This window comes from Suillus plorans (genome assembly GCF_016647745.1).
Source record: "Suillus plorans strain S12 chromosome Unknown HD556scaffold_7, whole genome shotgun sequence".
NCBI classification, from domain to species: domain Eukaryota; kingdom Fungi; phylum Basidiomycota; class Agaricomycetes; order Boletales; family Suillaceae; genus Suillus; species Suillus plorans.
Window position 1 is genome coordinate 495,666 of NW_024537391.1, and position 14,506 is coordinate 510,171.

The 14,506-nt window shown below is 49.8% G+C and overlaps 5 protein-coding genes across 5 annotated transcripts; 2 read left to right on the plus strand and 3 right to left on the minus strand.

Annotated features, from left to right (window-relative positions):
• Window positions 1–1,814: 1,814 nt before the first annotated feature.
• On the minus strand, window positions 1,815–4,594 carry HD556DRAFT_1533841 (uncharacterized protein). Its single transcript, XM_041309552.1, has 3 exons — window positions 4,144–4,594; window positions 3,862–4,095; window positions 1,815–3,812 (listed from the first exon to the last, which is right to left on the minus strand). The coding sequence occupies exons 1-3, from the start codon at window positions 4,396–4,398 to the stop codon at window positions 1,926–1,928; spliced, it is 2,376 nt and encodes a 791-aa protein (XP_041164976.1). The 5' UTR covers window positions 4,399–4,594; the 3' UTR covers window positions 1,815–1,925.
• A 134-nt stretch (window positions 4,595–4,728) lies between these two features.
• Window positions 4,729–5,860, plus strand: HD556DRAFT_1304598 (uncharacterized protein; the record flags this gene model as incomplete). The annotated part of the gene is made up of 3 exons (XM_041299691.1): window positions 4,729–4,773; window positions 4,826–4,850; window positions 4,911–5,860. The coding sequence occupies 3 exons, from the start codon at window positions 4,729–4,731 to the stop codon at window positions 5,858–5,860; spliced, it is 1,020 nt and encodes a 339-aa protein (XP_041164977.1).
• Window positions 5,861–5,982: 122 nt separating this feature from the next.
• Window positions 5,983–8,457, minus strand: HD556DRAFT_882014 (acetyl-CoA synthetase-like protein). Its single transcript, XM_041311929.1, has 7 exons — window positions 8,253–8,457; window positions 7,741–8,201; window positions 7,268–7,687; window positions 7,188–7,219; window positions 6,869–7,137; window positions 6,479–6,816; window positions 5,983–6,429 (listed from the first exon to the last, which is right to left on the minus strand). The coding sequence occupies exons 2-7, from the start codon at window positions 7,965–7,967 to the stop codon at window positions 6,105–6,107; spliced, it is 1,611 nt and encodes a 536-aa protein (XP_041164978.1). The 5' UTR covers window positions 7,968–8,201; window positions 8,253–8,457; the 3' UTR covers window positions 5,983–6,104.
• Window positions 8,458–9,556: 1,099 nt separating this feature from the next.
• Window positions 9,557–12,301, plus strand: HD556DRAFT_883153 (uncharacterized protein). Its single transcript, XM_041311933.1, has 2 exons — window positions 9,557–9,627; window positions 9,686–12,301. The coding sequence occupies exon 2, from the start codon at window positions 9,729–9,731 to the stop codon at window positions 12,255–12,257; it is 2,529 nt and encodes an 842-aa protein (XP_041164979.1). The 5' UTR covers window positions 9,557–9,627; window positions 9,686–9,728; the 3' UTR covers window positions 12,258–12,301.
• On the minus strand, window positions 12,301–14,502 carry HD556DRAFT_882643 (uncharacterized protein). Its single transcript, XM_041311932.1, has 4 exons — window positions 14,113–14,502; window positions 13,965–14,059; window positions 13,879–13,913; window positions 12,301–13,827 (listed from the first exon to the last, which is right to left on the minus strand). The coding sequence occupies exons 1-4, from the start codon at window positions 14,171–14,173 to the stop codon at window positions 12,345–12,347; spliced, it is 1,674 nt and encodes a 557-aa protein (XP_041164980.1). The 5' UTR covers window positions 14,174–14,502; the 3' UTR covers window positions 12,301–12,344.
• Between the last annotated feature and the right edge of the window lie 4 nt (window positions 14,503–14,506).

Genomic DNA, 14,506 nt, shown 5'->3' on the forward strand with positions numbered 1-14,506 from the left:
ACATTCATTGTTCGGGAAGTGCATGGATATGGGTTTGGGTGGCGCACGTGAGTATGCCCATTCGAACCAAACCCTTCTACATATCAACATTCATTCCAGTCGTATGCACATTAAGGACGTGCGCGTCAGATTTTAAGAACAAAGGTGTGCGATATGAAAACTGACAGCGCTGACTTGTATATCTTCCGACAGTGCCAAGTAGCACCGTGTGCTGTGTTATGGCACAAATTTCCAAGTGTGATCATTTGGGATATATAACCAATCACTATGTCAGCGGTGTGTTCGTATTGATAAAAGGAACGATAGACTGGTGAGCATGAATCTGTCTCCTTTTATGATGTTCCTAGACTGCATGGAGAGTACAGTTTCATTTGTCGCCGCTTTACGATTTCCAACGATACGATCTCAGACGAATCAAGATACCTTTGCCTCGTGTCTGTGCACGTTCGTTGTCGTAGATCATGTTCACAGCCCTTCAAAGACTGTGGTCCGGAACCTGTATTTTCCTGATCCGTCCTCGAACACCACAGGAACAATCTGCTATGGCCATACGCCAGGATTCTGCAGCATGCCAAATTAGGTGATCGTGCCTTTATTTCATAGGTCGGTGGTTGAATGATTGATGACCAGACTGGTTGGTTGTTATGGACACAACTAGGAACTGATTCCAGGTAACTGCAACCCTTAGATAATGTCTAGGCCTGCACTAGTATCTTGCTAAGCATTGCTGCTTTGCTCGCCGCTCGTTTGTCATCTTGGACTTGCTATGTTATTCCTGAATCTGGCAGCACGGGGAACTTGTGATCTTGCAGAACTTGACAGCAAAGCCGCTTGCTGATTGAAGCATAAACGCTCAGCGGGCACATTCCGAGAAAGGCGCACAGTTGACGTTGACATCCCGTGACGTTTTTCCCTCCCCGACCGATGGCATGGCATACCTCTTGCTTCTGTTCCCGTCATTTCGCGAAGGTCTCGTCTAGTTCCGTCAAAGTTATTTCCTTTCATCAAATACCCAACCTCCACAAAAGTCTCCATGACACTCGAGTTCACTGGTCATAATGAACATCGATAATCGCCTGCCCAGCATAACCCCGGAGACTGCACCTTCCTGTCTCTTCCCGTATGTTCACAATGCATTTGCTTCACTCCTAACTTTGACCCCTTTCGTTGAACATGGCACACTGTGTTTCAGCGAGACACAACTGGATAGGTTTCTATCGAGGTTCTTCAAGTTCTGTTAAGTTCCCAGTGAAAAAACCATGTCCATCGGGTCAGCGTAAGTATCTTAATGTTTGCGTTTCAATTATATTTCGTGCGGAATTTCATGATGAGGCAACGGTTTCTCCTTGTAGGAACCAGCTATCTGGCCTCTATCATCAGCCAGGGGTATACTCGATAGTGCAATTTGTACAGTACAGGCTCGTGTTGCCGGATCCGCTTTGCATTTCCATCTCGCTTTCTTTGCTTTTAGAAAAACTCACTCGTGTATTATCATATTTGGGCCCTACCCGGGCCATTGACTGTTGGACCACAAACCCTATCGCAACAGCTGTCAGAACAGCGTTGAGGCAAGTATCTGAGTGTGTACAACGCGGACATGACGCTCACGACCTTGCAGGACCGCCACTGCATGCGCGCGCGACTGACGCCACGACAACATGAGCTCGGGGTTGATCGATTCATCAGTCCCCTTTCATTAACTAAACCATCGTGGAGTCGTGTATCATCGTACAAGAGGTTACAACCTCTGCAAAATCTCCATTACATCAATTAGATAAGGTTTTTGCAGGTGTGAATCAAACATTAACGTTTTAACACTCGACATCGTATGAAATCCACAAGTTGTCTATTCGCAACACGGCACAAATATATCATGGTATGCATAAATAAGGTATATGCAGTGTGATACAAAAAGTAGCTCAGACTCAGGTATCTGGCTCATCCCCTGTGGGGCTCATTCCAGCACTCCAAACTGTACTGCTACTCCCACCTCCGCTCCTTCTGCTTCTGCGACTTCTCCACTCCTCCCCAAGGCTCCTCGGGGGTTCAGTAAAACCTCCCGGTCTACCTTTGGCAATCTCATCGATGAGCATTTGCTCATGCGCATCCAATGCTGCCAAAGAGTTCTCTGCTTCCGCTTGCTCCAGAGCCTCATGCGTAAGTCCAGACCGCCCGTCACTAATGATGCCAAGTCCATACGTTGCTTGATGACTATTGTGTGTCGAAGGCCCGGAGTTAACAGACGAAGTATCGGAATGACCAGTAGTGGATCGTGACCTAAAGATTGAAAAGCGACTGGCTGTAGCAGTCTGAGGGCTCTCGGGGGTCGAATAACTCTTTTGAATGGACACCAATGGAGAAGGAGCAGGTTGCTCAATACCCATGAGTTTCATGGTTGCATGGAGCCGCTCTCTTTCCCGCCGATCCTCCTCATCTTCATGGGTCTCCAGTTTGCGTGCGCTGGTCATGGGTGTGGAAGTTGATTTCAGCGTGAGAGGTCGCAAATTGGCTTGTTCGGGTTTCTTCTCTGCGCCGCCAAACAAAGAGAAGTTCTTCCAGTCGATGGACATAGAACGTCGTTGAGATGTCTTCGGGGCAGAGGTGTCGGAAATGGGAGGTGGTGACGATGGCATCTTCTCGGGAGGGGGAGCGGGGGTGGGAGCGGAATCCGAGGCTGCTCGAGAGAAAAAGGTTGATTGTGGTCGAGGTTTGGATGCCTTCGCTGGTGCACTGGCAGTGGTTATTACACCCAGAGAAGGAGACTTGGAATGCATGGTCGGAGACTTCTCATAGTCCACTGAAAGGACATGCTCGAAGCCTTCTTCTGCAATGATTCTGTCGATGATTTTGGACGCATATAAAGACAGTGCCTTGTTGGCATCTTTGAGAGTCTTGACTTCTGATCGCAGGGCTTCGAGGTCTGCATTTGAGTCTGGTATGTCAGAAGTGGAGACTTTTCTGGTGTCCGCAGATACCCTCTTTCGTTTTCCTTTGCCACCAAGAGCTCGATCGCCATCGATGGAATCTCCGGAGAGAATGTCCTTGTTCTCAGCACGGCCAAGTTCAGCAGCCAAGTCAAGTCCTGGACCAGTAATAGGGAGGTCGGCGAGAGACTCTCCGCGCGGGGGAGAATGTGACGCCGAGTCACTCCTGCGCACATGACGTCCATGACGGTTTGAAGATGGCGAATCAGATCTGAAACATTCCTCCAGATCATCATCCTCCGTCATCTCTTCCTCGACCCTGTCTAACACGCTCCTGTCCGTACTCCTAAGACTGCCTGCATCGTCTACCATCATTTCATCGTCATCATAGCCGCCGTCCGTCGTGTTTGGGGCGCCACCGACTTGTTTTAAGAGATCAAATTGGCCGCTTAACGTCTTCTCTCGTAACAAGATCATGTAGCTCTCGTTGTCCTCTTGTAATTGATTGTTCACTCTCTTCAGATCCACAAGCTGTACTTGCAAAAGTATGAGAGTACTTTGCAAGGATGTATAAGATGTTGATAGTGTCGAGAGCTCAAGTTTGAGAGCAGTCATTTCAGCCGGTTCGCTTTCCGGATCGTTGAGGTCCTGCTTAGTAGAATAGTGGTGTTCCTCGCGATTTCTAGGGATAGCAACTTCTGATGCCTCCGCCTCCGCCTCAACGTCGGTGTCAAGGGGATCGGGGTGAGAAGAATCCGTAGTAAGGGATGCATCAGCAGATCGGGGCGGTTCAGCAACTTTGCGGGCTTGCGTCAGGGACTGAATCCGTGATCTGAGGTGCTGTTCGTTGTCATAAGATGCTTGTCGCTCTGCCTCGAATGTTGATGTCTACGATCATCCATGTGTATATGAAGTGCGAGAAGAGATAAAAACGGACCTGCTCATTATATCGCCTTTGCAAATCTCGCTTCTCCCGTTCAAGCTCCCTGACTTGTGCCCGCAGCTTTTCAGAGACTTCGATACGGGCCGCCATCTCCTCTTCCATCCGCGCCTGATCAACGTACATTTCGTTCAAGCGAGATTCTGTCGTATTCAAGGCAGACATGACATTGTCGTTCTCAGCCGTCAGACTGGCAATCATCTGATCCTTATTTTGGACTTCGACGAGCAACTGATGTGGCGGTCAGTGAAGTACTCTCTCTCAGAATTATGAACGTACCTCTTCCTTCTTTTCGGTCTCATGCTTCAGAGCAACATTCAGCGACTCGCGAGACTCTGGTCCCATTGTTGGTGCTGCTTTCGTAGAAGAGCGGCGTGATACTGCTGCGCCCTGTGAATTTGGGACACGAACAGAAGCCAGAGCTGGACGTGGTATAGAAAGGCTCTTCGCAGGGGGAGGCGACGTTGCGATACCAGATGAGCGTCTGAAACCCGGTGGAGTGGCCCGAGAAGTTGGGGCGCTACTGGTATTCATGATGAGTTCAGGGTGGCGTAACGCTGGTATCTGAACGCCCTAGAAAGCTATTGGTACATGAATCTGGCTTGCAGGCCAGCTGTAAGTTGATGCGCTGTGAGTATGTATGTGCTTGGTGAGATGTGCTTGGTTAAACTGTTCATGCGAAACCATATCTTTCAAATCCAGAACGGGTAGGTGGGTGGTAAGAACACCGCCGCGGCACTAGTACATGATAGTACAAACGTCTTAAATCGAGTAGTAAGTGGCTCTCATCGACCACGGCATCTTTCAGTTCAGTAAGTCCGTTACATTAGGTGTACGAGATTGACATTTCACTTTCGAACGCAGATGGCTTCCTTGCTAAATGAGATTCCTCGAGAGTCCCTTCAAAATGTAAGTTCACTGTCTCCGTCGTCAAGGGTAACTTAGCTCAATCAATAATTAGTTGCTTTCCTCCGTAAGGGCATACGGTGAGATCTAGCACATCGCCCCATCTGATGTCTTTTGTGATCGAACCTCGTCCGAGTCAGCTCCGCCTCACATCTCAGCGCCTGCACCGCTGCTTTCATCCCTCAGCCGCGGAAATGTCATAGAGGTTCAGGGTCCTGCTTCATCAGGGAAAACCCATCTCTTGTATCATTTCGTACTGCTCTGCATTGCTCCGTCAAGGCAAATGTCCATCGACTTTGGGGGGAATGGATTGGCTGCAGTCATCTATGACACAGATGCATCGTTTGATGTCGCAAGACTCCATCAGTTGCTATTGGCCCGTTTGTCGCTTTTTCTCCCTCACAACATCGAGATGGCACGACGTTTAACTGAGGAATCGCTGCACCGTCTACATGTCTTTCGGCCAACTTCGCTCCTCCAACTCGCCACCAGTCTTTTACATCTTCCATCCTATCACAAGGTCTCCATACCAGAACACGAAATAGGCCTTATTGCCGTGGATTCAATGAGCTCGTTTTATTGGACCGACCGTTTCATCGCGGAGCAGATGCGCAACGTGCCCCAAAGGGAACTAGAACCTTCATCAGTGAACCCACTCCAGCATGTGCTCACGGCACTTGGTCGACTTCGCTTGTCTCATGCCCCTTTCATCATATTGACCAATTGGGGTCTGAATCTCGCCTCGCAATCCAGTGGACCGGTGACGTTCTACAAGCAGCACTCACATTCATTCCCTGTTCACTCTGAAAACCTTGACACGAGCGCTCTGCCCAGTTCAATAACGGACGATCTTCCACCAACGCCCATGCCGCTTCCCCTTACGCACCACGTCACCTTATTCCCGGTATCGATACCTCCTTTTGCCCCAGAGATTTCCCTGGGTGATGCCATCCAACAGGAAGTAGATTATCGTAGAAGTATGGTACAAAAGGGGGAAATTACGGGTCTTGTCAGGACTACGGGAAGGCATGAGATTACCCGTTTGACTCTTTGCATCACACCCGAAAACGTTCATATCAGACACTCGTGATGCTCTTCGCAACTTCTTTGATTGTTAGTCCGCTGATACTAAGGTATTTGACATTATATACGGTTTGACTAGGTACTTCCACTTGTGTAGTGGATGTAGTGATTAATATAAGTTGTGCTGCTACAGTTGTCGATTGCGAGTTAGTTCCATAGCTAGTTGCGCGTAGCGTTAATAAAACAAGGTATAGATATAAGTTGGGTCCAAGACGATTACTTCAATTAAAATAAGATATAGGTGGACTGCATTACTGCAGAGAGGCGTAGATCTTGTCGAGTTCGGCTTGGTATGCCTCCTCAACAGCCTTACGCCGAATGTTGCCCTTAGTTGCAGTGCGAGGAAGGGATCCCGAAGGCACTACAACAATCAAATTCGGGTTCGTGATCTGCTCATGGAGGTAGCGCCGGGAGTGAAATTGGCGAGTTTTGCGGATGATGTCCCGCTTGAGCTTCCCGTGGTCAACACCAGGAGCAGGCTCAACAAAAAGAGCGGGTGACGGACGCCCGGTTCCCACGACAATGCATTCTTCGATGAGGTCACCGCAGGTGACTCGAACATTATCTTCGATCGCTCTAACATCGTAAATTAATGGCTCCAAATCGCATAGCAAGTCATACGTACTTTGTATCGCACCGCAAGCTATTTTCGCTCTTGATCCAGTCATCGTTGCGACCACGGAATGCATATGATCCAGGCATAATTTCTTGGAATAAATCACCGGTGTGGAAGTGACCGTCGTTACCGCGCAAAGACGCGTCCGGGCAGTCGCCAGAGCTGGAAAGAATAACAAGCTCCAACATCTGGGCTGACGTCTTGTGCCCTGACTCAATCTGAGTGTCGGCATCAATGGGTAGAAAGCCGTAATATGTTCCCGGTATAGGACGAAGAAGAGGTGCATCCCGGCCTTTGCCACCTATAGATAGGAGCATCGCACCACATTCAGTGCTGCCGAAGAGGTTCTAATTCGATAGGGTCAGGCTGAGGATGAAAAAATGCTCCGATGAATCCCACCTTCATGTTCAATCCATTTTTGTGTGCCCACTCCTCATCCTCCCGAGGTAATGATAACCCGCTGATTAGGATTTGATCGAGACTTTGAAGGTAACCAAGAAGTTTGCGGTTTTGCCGCGAGTTGCGAAGGTGAATGGAAAGGAATGTGGAAAACTGATTCAGGCGATTGAGCTGGCAGCGGTGGATCATATCGATCAATTCTTCTGAAGAAAACCCAATTTTTGTCGGCTGAATCACGCAAGACCCGTGTTGCAAAGCGCCAATGAGCACTAGAATCACGTCAGAAAATAAAGCATAAACGATTCAACGCAGGGCTCACTGAATGTTTGAGCAATGTGACACATGCTGCCCCTGGAAAAGAGTTAGGAAGGGAAGGACAATACGGGATAATGTACATACATCCAAACGGAAACATCTTGCCTGCACGGACTTATGGGAGTGCTGGTCACCTTAGCCTTCGCCACAATCGCATCGAGCCAGCCAGAATTACAAGGGACGAGTTTGGGGCTGCCTGACGTAGAGCCACTTGTGTGGAAAATAAATACCGCTTTGTCAGGGTTGGTGGATCGTATGGGAGGAAGGTCATATTCGAAAGGTGCCATGTCCCGCTTTTTGACCGCGAGATGGACGGGAAGGGGGAACGATGCAGTCGATGACTGGAATTGGGAATCTAATATCAACGCTTTCGAGCCTGCCTTCTTGAGCAGTTCAAGTACAACGTCAGGATTTGGCAAACGAATGCTGAAGAGCTGAGGGACATATCCGGCTCGCGAAAGGCCATAGATATGGAGAACATCCTGGTATGCCATTCCCGGTAGCCTGCAGTTACTATGTCAGCGACCTAGATTAAAGAGCGGGTTCGAGAGACATACCATAAACCTATGACAGAATGCTCTGGTACGCCGTCAGACTCGAGTGTGTGACGCCAATACCGAGCAGTGAACTCGACATCATCCTTGAACTGGCTGTAAGTTATTGACGACCAATCATGTACCTGACCAGTTGATAGATCTGATCGGGGCACTCTAAAGACCGGAGCGTCTGGGTAGGAAGAAGCACTGTGTTCTAGGACTGTGAGGTGAGATAGGTAAGTAGACATCAAGGAGAGGAGGTGAGATGACTACAGGATTTTTGGCCGGGGGGGCTTTTATATACATGCTGTACGAAGGCCCAAGCCTTGCGTCAGAGGATAACCCGGTACGGAGTTTTTTACGAATGCGGGTGATGGTAAAGCGTTGTTAGGCGTGTTGCGGATAGCCTCCAAGTCACGGCGATAGGTCAAATATTGAAACGATCGGGACACTGCAGTGCGAGTTGAACGTATAACCTAGCGCTAAAAAAGGATAAGACAAGTGAAACCCAAGTCATGGAGTGGAGATCAGACCTGAGAAACGCCACGGGCGACGAAGATCGCCGTGTCAGACCCTGAAAGTAAATTGAAAACTCCAAATTCCAGGGGAAGAGATCGCTAGATTTGGGCCCTAGCATCTCGTGGTAGCTCGGCTCTGAAATGAAACTACATCGCGCATCGGATTCGGAGTGTGCGATACACTGGATGGGATATGGCAAAGAGCGTTCCGCCATGGACGGAGGTTAGTAGATCACGTGATGATTTATCTTTACCAAGCACCTGAAGAGACTGTGTTAAGTACAGCCCGAACTAAACCGTGTTTTGATCTATTACGATATTACCTGGCTCCAATCACTGACCTTGTATTCTTACCATCGTAGCAACTAGTTCTTGTTCCATCACTATGCCGGAGTGAAACCGAATGACTCGTTATGAATTGTCAACTGAAGCGGTAACCAGATTGAATGAGCGGTGGCGAACACGAACCAGATCACACCCCGTTCGCTACACCAAGTGGCATTTAACGTGCTTCAGGGGTTCTGAGCTCTTCAGTCCGACGGCATGGCAGTCCCGCTCGAGGCTCACTCCTCAGACAGGCTGTAGATTTAAATAACCGACAAGGTAACAAGTAGTATGTACCTTGATAATTCTCGATGCGTTACACAGTTCATCTGGTGAACGTTTGAGCCACTTGGAAGAAACTCAATCGCCTCCCTATCATCGAAACCGAACAAGGTAAAGTTTTAAACAGATCAAGCGTACTGGCGATGCCAAGGTACCAACGTGCGGTCACGCATCCGCTCGTCTGCCGCTGGAACACATTTCAATAATTAGACGCTCGCTCGCTTCAATCTATTAGGCACGAGGAAACCCGGACAAACGGACTGAATCACCCGCTATCACTTGTTATGCCTATGATCGCGGGAGACATCTGGTCCATATTCCAAATGCCCGGAAACAGATCACCGCTGGGACGCTGTAGGTTCACCTGTCCACGCACGTCGTCGAAGAATTCAGCGTGTTCATGAAACTCACACTTTCAAGTCGGTGGCGTTGGGTGTTTCGACTCTAGAGTAAGGTGGCCCGCCGCCTCCATCGGGCACTGAGTTCATCAGTGTGATTTTTCTTCCGCCTTTGTGTCGATAAGCCGGCGAGCACTCATCTCGAATGCGACATCTCCCCCCTCTTTTACGTTGATGTCACTCACAGGTCACCTGTTGATAGACAGTTCATTTGTACCGCGTTGCGAGAACAGTTATATAGAATATTAATATTGCTTTGGTGGTGGTCAGAAGTGTACAAAGTTCATTCGTCGCATACCGGAATTTACCGATTGAAATTGAACAACCTTTTGCTCCGGACGTTTGTTGCATGCTCGAGAGTCCATATCATCGACTCTGCAATTCCTGTAAGATCCTTGCATTCAAATCGTTTACTTTCAACGCTCACCAAAATTTTACTTTCAGTCACGGTGGTCGAGCTTCACAGCCCCCCCAATTCTGGCTGTCGATGCTAGGGGGAGCCAGCCCCATTCACAGGCAGCATCTCAAGCAAGCCGTCCGAATCGGCCGCCACATTGCTCTCGGAACGCCATTTCATTCCGTCTGTCAACTTCACCATACAGCATGTTCCACTCGGGCAGTGACTCACTCCCAGGCACATCCACCAGACTGTCAGACCAGTGCAAAACGAAATTTTCATCCCGCCCATGCTTATATTGGCACATCTCATTATCGCAGCCCAGACTCACAGTCTTTTATGAAAGCCAAGCAATCTTCCTCCACAGGAACTCTGGACAGTTACCCGCAGGAAGTGGTAGCTGCCATCGATACGTGTCTCGCGCATCCGAGAGAGTCGGTGGATTGCGAAGCTGTAAAAAAGATCAAGAACGTTCCCATCTACTCTCGGTATTTTACCAACAGGGAGTGTGTCAATCGTCTCGCCCAGGACGCGGTCGCGACTTCACGTCCACAACGAGCATTACAAATTCTGAATATTGCTCATCACTTTGGCTGTTACTTGAAACCAAATCATTACGAGGGCGTTGCCTATCATCTAGCAAGCCGAAGCCATTGGGATTTGATCCCCCTGCTAGTTACAACTGCCAGGCACCATTGTGGCCGTGCATCGGTCCGACTCCTCAATTGGAATATGCGCGCCTTCGTAGAGAATCAACGTTACGATCAGCTCGACCACGCATTCGAGGAGTTCACAGACGCAGACCTCCCACCAAACAGGCGAACGTTCCATCTCCTCATTTCAGGTCACCTTCGGAACCGAAATTTGAATTCTGCAAAGCAGTACATGGAGAAGATGGCTGTCGCTGGGTTCCCCGTAGATTCTTCTACTCATGCTGTCATCGTCGCTGCCTATCGTTCTCTCGGAGTAGACCTGAAGGTACAAATCCGTGCCTTCGAGGGTTTACGCGATTTAGATGGGCGGCAGTCCACTGTTGTACTCAACAGCATCGTCCAACAGCTTCTAGACTCGAGGGACGAAGAAGCAGCAGCACGTTTTATTCTTGCATTCGATCTTCCTGGTGGACGCGGCCGAAATCCCACGGGATCTGGCAGTACCACCGGGCTCGTTGGCGATCACGCTCCGGTAGACTCCCCTGCTGTAAAGCCCAATGCGGCTACTTTCTCAATTCTATTGCGCTATATGGCAAGAGAAGGCAAACTTTCTCGCATGCTCAAACTCCTGGACCACATGAAACGAGCCGGTGTCCATCCAGATCCCTCCATTCTAGCAGCCCTCATTCAAGGATATCTAGCTGCAGGTCATAGTCGTGAAGCCATTAGTATCGTCGCCATACTGCTGAACATACGATCTGCTGCTGCTGCTGAGGTCTTCTGTGGCATGATGCAGGTACAACCGCTGACAACACTTCCGGTTGATGTCCGGGGTGTTCCCTTGACAGCGCATATATTCAATGCACTAATGAGCGGATTACTTGACATCGTGGGCCTTAAAGCGGTGCGAGATATCCTGCGGACGATGCGTGCTGTTGGGATCAGTCCTGATAGTCACACGGTGGAAATTCTTATGAGTTTCCTCGAACGAGCACAAGGGACCGGTCCTCGTCAGTTGATACGTGTCCTTCGTTCATTTTCATCCCCTTCCCTTCGACCTACCATCCGACACATCCACATCATCCTGCGGAGTATCCTTCGTCGCGAGAAATTTATGGCTCACGGATGTGGGTGGGACACGACTGCTGCCAAGTACTCCAAGAAGCGAACTTACAAGCCAAAGTTCCCGGAGGGACGTATTCTGGACACCACTGAACACTATCATCCTACAGCCGGTCTCAAACTTCCCCGTCGTTTACGGTTGAAATCCTGGTTTGGACCGATCCTGCAGTCGGTCTCCCGGCAGGCTGTTCAAAGTGATCGTGCTACAATTGCACTTAGGCTGAAGCATGAGGCAGTTGCTGGGTCTGACATGGGGACTTCCCAAACTGCTTTCCGAAATATGTTGGATCAAGGGCTTCATCCAACCATCCACCATTACTCAACGCTTATGGACGGGTACGCGAAGATGGGTGACATCCAAGGCGCTAAACAAGTGCTTCGAGATGCACTTGAGGCTGGCATCCAGCCAAATGTAATAATGTACACCATTCTCATCAATGGCTATGGTCGCCGAGGAAAGCCAGAGGAAGCCATGCGGGCTTTCCGTGCAATGATTCGTGCTGGTATTGTTCCTGATGTGCCCTCCATCGACGCAGTTGCCCATGCATATTTTGCTGTGGGAGCATATTCAGTAGCAAGACGCGTCCTACGCGAAATGTGGGCACAAGTTCAACCATTTCCTTCCGAGCTGGAGCATGCCGATCTTCGCACACTAGCCGTGACATTTCGCTCCTATAGCTTGAACCCGGAACATAGGAGACGCAAATTGTCCATGCGTCAACAACGTCTGCTGCACTGGAAGATGAGGACAATCAAAACGGAGTGGATGCGATTTGAGCAGTGGTCAGGGTCGCTTTCCGATGGGCTTGATAGACACGGTGGATATTCACATAAAGAGGGATAGGAATAACTCATTTATGCGAGTTGGGATGAATGTTCGTAACACGACGCGGTTAATACATATTACATACAGAATATCCACAAGCATGAGTTACCGAGCATGTGCAAACTTAGAATCTAGTAGTCGGAGTGCTTCTCTGACACCATCTGCATTTACCTCCCGCATTCTTCGACGTCCACACTCGATCAACACCTCTTGCGGAACGAGCTTTAGTGGCGAGGAGTGCTCTCTTTGCTGTTGACGGTATCGCTCATGTGGATCCGTCAGTAGCACCGAATGATGATCTGGTGCTGTGGATCCACCCTGATGAGAATGTCCTGCCATGAGTGTGCTACGTTCAGGCGTGATGGATCCTGGCGCCGGTGATATTACCACCCGTGAGCCAGTGCACTTGGATCTACGAGCAACCACTTCGGCCAATAATGACAGATCTGCGAATGCGACATTTGGGTGCGACTTGAGCTGACGCCAAGCATCGTCGGTCGGTATCGACGTCTCAGCGCGAGGTTCCGTGGACGAAATCATGGGCGCTATGCCACAAGACCCACACTTCATGATGTCTCCACAGCAACCACCGACGACGATCTTGTCAGATTGGTTAGTTCGTCGAGGACAGTCGATGCACGGTGACGTCGAATTGACGGAGTGTCCAATTGCCTGGCAGAACGCCTTTCCGAAAGCGTCATCTGAACATGCCAAGCAATTAGCAGGGTCACCTGAACATTTGGCGGATGACGGTGGGACCGAAATGGGAGTCACAGAGAAGACTGGGTTTGTGCTCTGACCGGGCATTCGTCGACGTATTGGGACAGGCGCTTGGTATGCCGGGAGGTTTTCGAGTATATTCATCTGGGAAGATGTAGATGCCCCTAGCTGCGTGGGTTGGTCCATAGGTGACATGGCGGCAGAGTGATCATGTTTCGGTTTGAGTGATGCGTGGCTTAAATCAGTGTCAGTGATGGCTTGCTGCATGGCCATCTCCCTGCAGACGCAAGGAACCTCTGGACTGCACAATACACATTGGAAAGAATCCACTGAATCTTGTGTATCTAGTGCATCTAATGCTGGGACAGGCTCCGATGAAGAGTAGTTGAGCATGTGTGTGAGGGAAGGTGGGGGTGTGGGGAAAAGTCCTGAACGACCTGCTGAGGAGAAGCTGGCGGTAGTTCCGTCATCAGGAGAGGAAGCCATTGAAGTAGACGGAGGGCTATAGGAGGTGAAATGACTCGACATGCCCTGCGGCGAGTCCGTCGCCTCAGCTTCCATCTTCGCTCGCTTGTTGCTGCTGCGGATAGATCGTTCAGGGGACATGCTAGGTGACACGACCACAACATTCTCCCTGTTCCTCTTTCTGTCACCATCATTTGAATCTGCTTCCCACTCGAGACGAGCGATTTTTTCTTTCAGCATCTGATTCTCCCTTCTGAGCTCTTCGTTCTCATCCTTCATTTTCTTCGCAATGTTCTGGAGTGCGACATTGCGCTCAATTTCTCCCTGTTCATAAGAATGGAGGCGAGCTTGTAGCTCAGCAAGCTGGGACTGCTTGCGCTCGCGAAATGCGCGTTGGGCGGCTCTGAAATGAGAATAAGCGGATGGTGTCACAGAGAACTGCCTAACCCCTCACCTGTTTTGAACACGCCTACCTGCAGACTCCGAGTCCTGCAATCAATGTCAACAATCTGAAGCGCAGGGCAATAGGGAATTACTTGCCTCATCATCCTTTGGGGCTGGAGGGCCTGCAGAGCTCTCCTTCTTGGGCTTTCGCCCGGGTTTGGGTTTGGCTGGGATCACCCACTCCTTTGACGCTGCAGATGGTTTTATTGAAACTAAGTAGCTCGCAATTGCAAATCAAGCTTACCTGTTGCCCATAGCGTCGATGCCGATGTTGAGGCTGCCAGTGACGGTCCAATAGGTACCATGCTTGCAAAATGAGCGCCAATCAAATGGCAGGCGTCGTCAAGCGAGGAAACAGGAGAACTTGGAAGGGTTATGACTTCAATGTAAAGCGTTCTTGCTCGATATCGAACGGCAGCCACAGTGCTCAGCGTCTGCGGCGACCACGAGGAGGAATTGAATGTTAGATTAGATATTGGATCGGTAGATTCGGTATTCGGTGGGGAAGTCCGACGGGAACCCAGTTGGGTGGTAACACAGAACTATCGAGTGTTGACGGAACACCGCCTTGGACAGCCCCATGGACGAAGACTGACTACATGGGGTATGCGCATGGGAAAGCAACGTGTATACCTCCG

Coding starts and splice junctions, on each gene's coding strand:
- HD556DRAFT_1533841 (XM_041309552.1), bottom strand. CDS start 4,398: ATGAATACCAGTAGCGCCCCAACTTCTCGGGCCACTCCACCGGGTTTC. Junction 4,096..4,143: donor AGACCGAAAAGAAGGAAGAG/GTACGTTCATAA, acceptor CCGCCACATCAG/TTGCTCGTCGAAGTCCAAAA. Junction 3,813..3,861: donor AAAGGCGATATAATGAGCAG/GTCCGTTTTTAT, acceptor GGATGATCGTAG/ACATCAACATTCGAGGCAGA.
- HD556DRAFT_882014 (XM_041311929.1), bottom strand. CDS start 7,967: ATGTCTACTTACCTATCTCACCTCACAGTCCTAGAACACAGTGCTTCT. Junction 7,220..7,267: donor CAAGATGTTTCCGTTTGGAT/GTATGTACATTA, acceptor ACTCTTTTCCAG/GGGCAGCATGTGTCACATTG. Junction 7,138..7,187: donor TCACATTGCTCAAACATTCA/GTGAGCCCTGCG, acceptor ACGTGATTCTAG/TGCTCATTGGCGCTTTGCAA.
- HD556DRAFT_883153 (XM_041311933.1), top strand. CDS start 9,729: ATGCTAGGGGGAGCCAGCCCCATTCACAGGCAGCATCTCAAGCAAGCC.
- HD556DRAFT_882643 (XM_041311932.1), bottom strand. CDS start 14,173: ATGGTACCTATTGGACCGTCACTGGCAGCCTCAACATCGGCATCGACG. Junction 14,060..14,112: donor ATCGACGCTATGGGCAACAG/GTAAGCTTGATT, acceptor AACCATCTGCAG/CGTCAAAGGAGTGGGTGATC. Junction 13,828..13,878: donor GGTAGGCGTGTTCAAAACAG/GTGAGGGGTTAG, acceptor TTCTCATTTCAG/AGCCGCCCAACGCGCATTTC.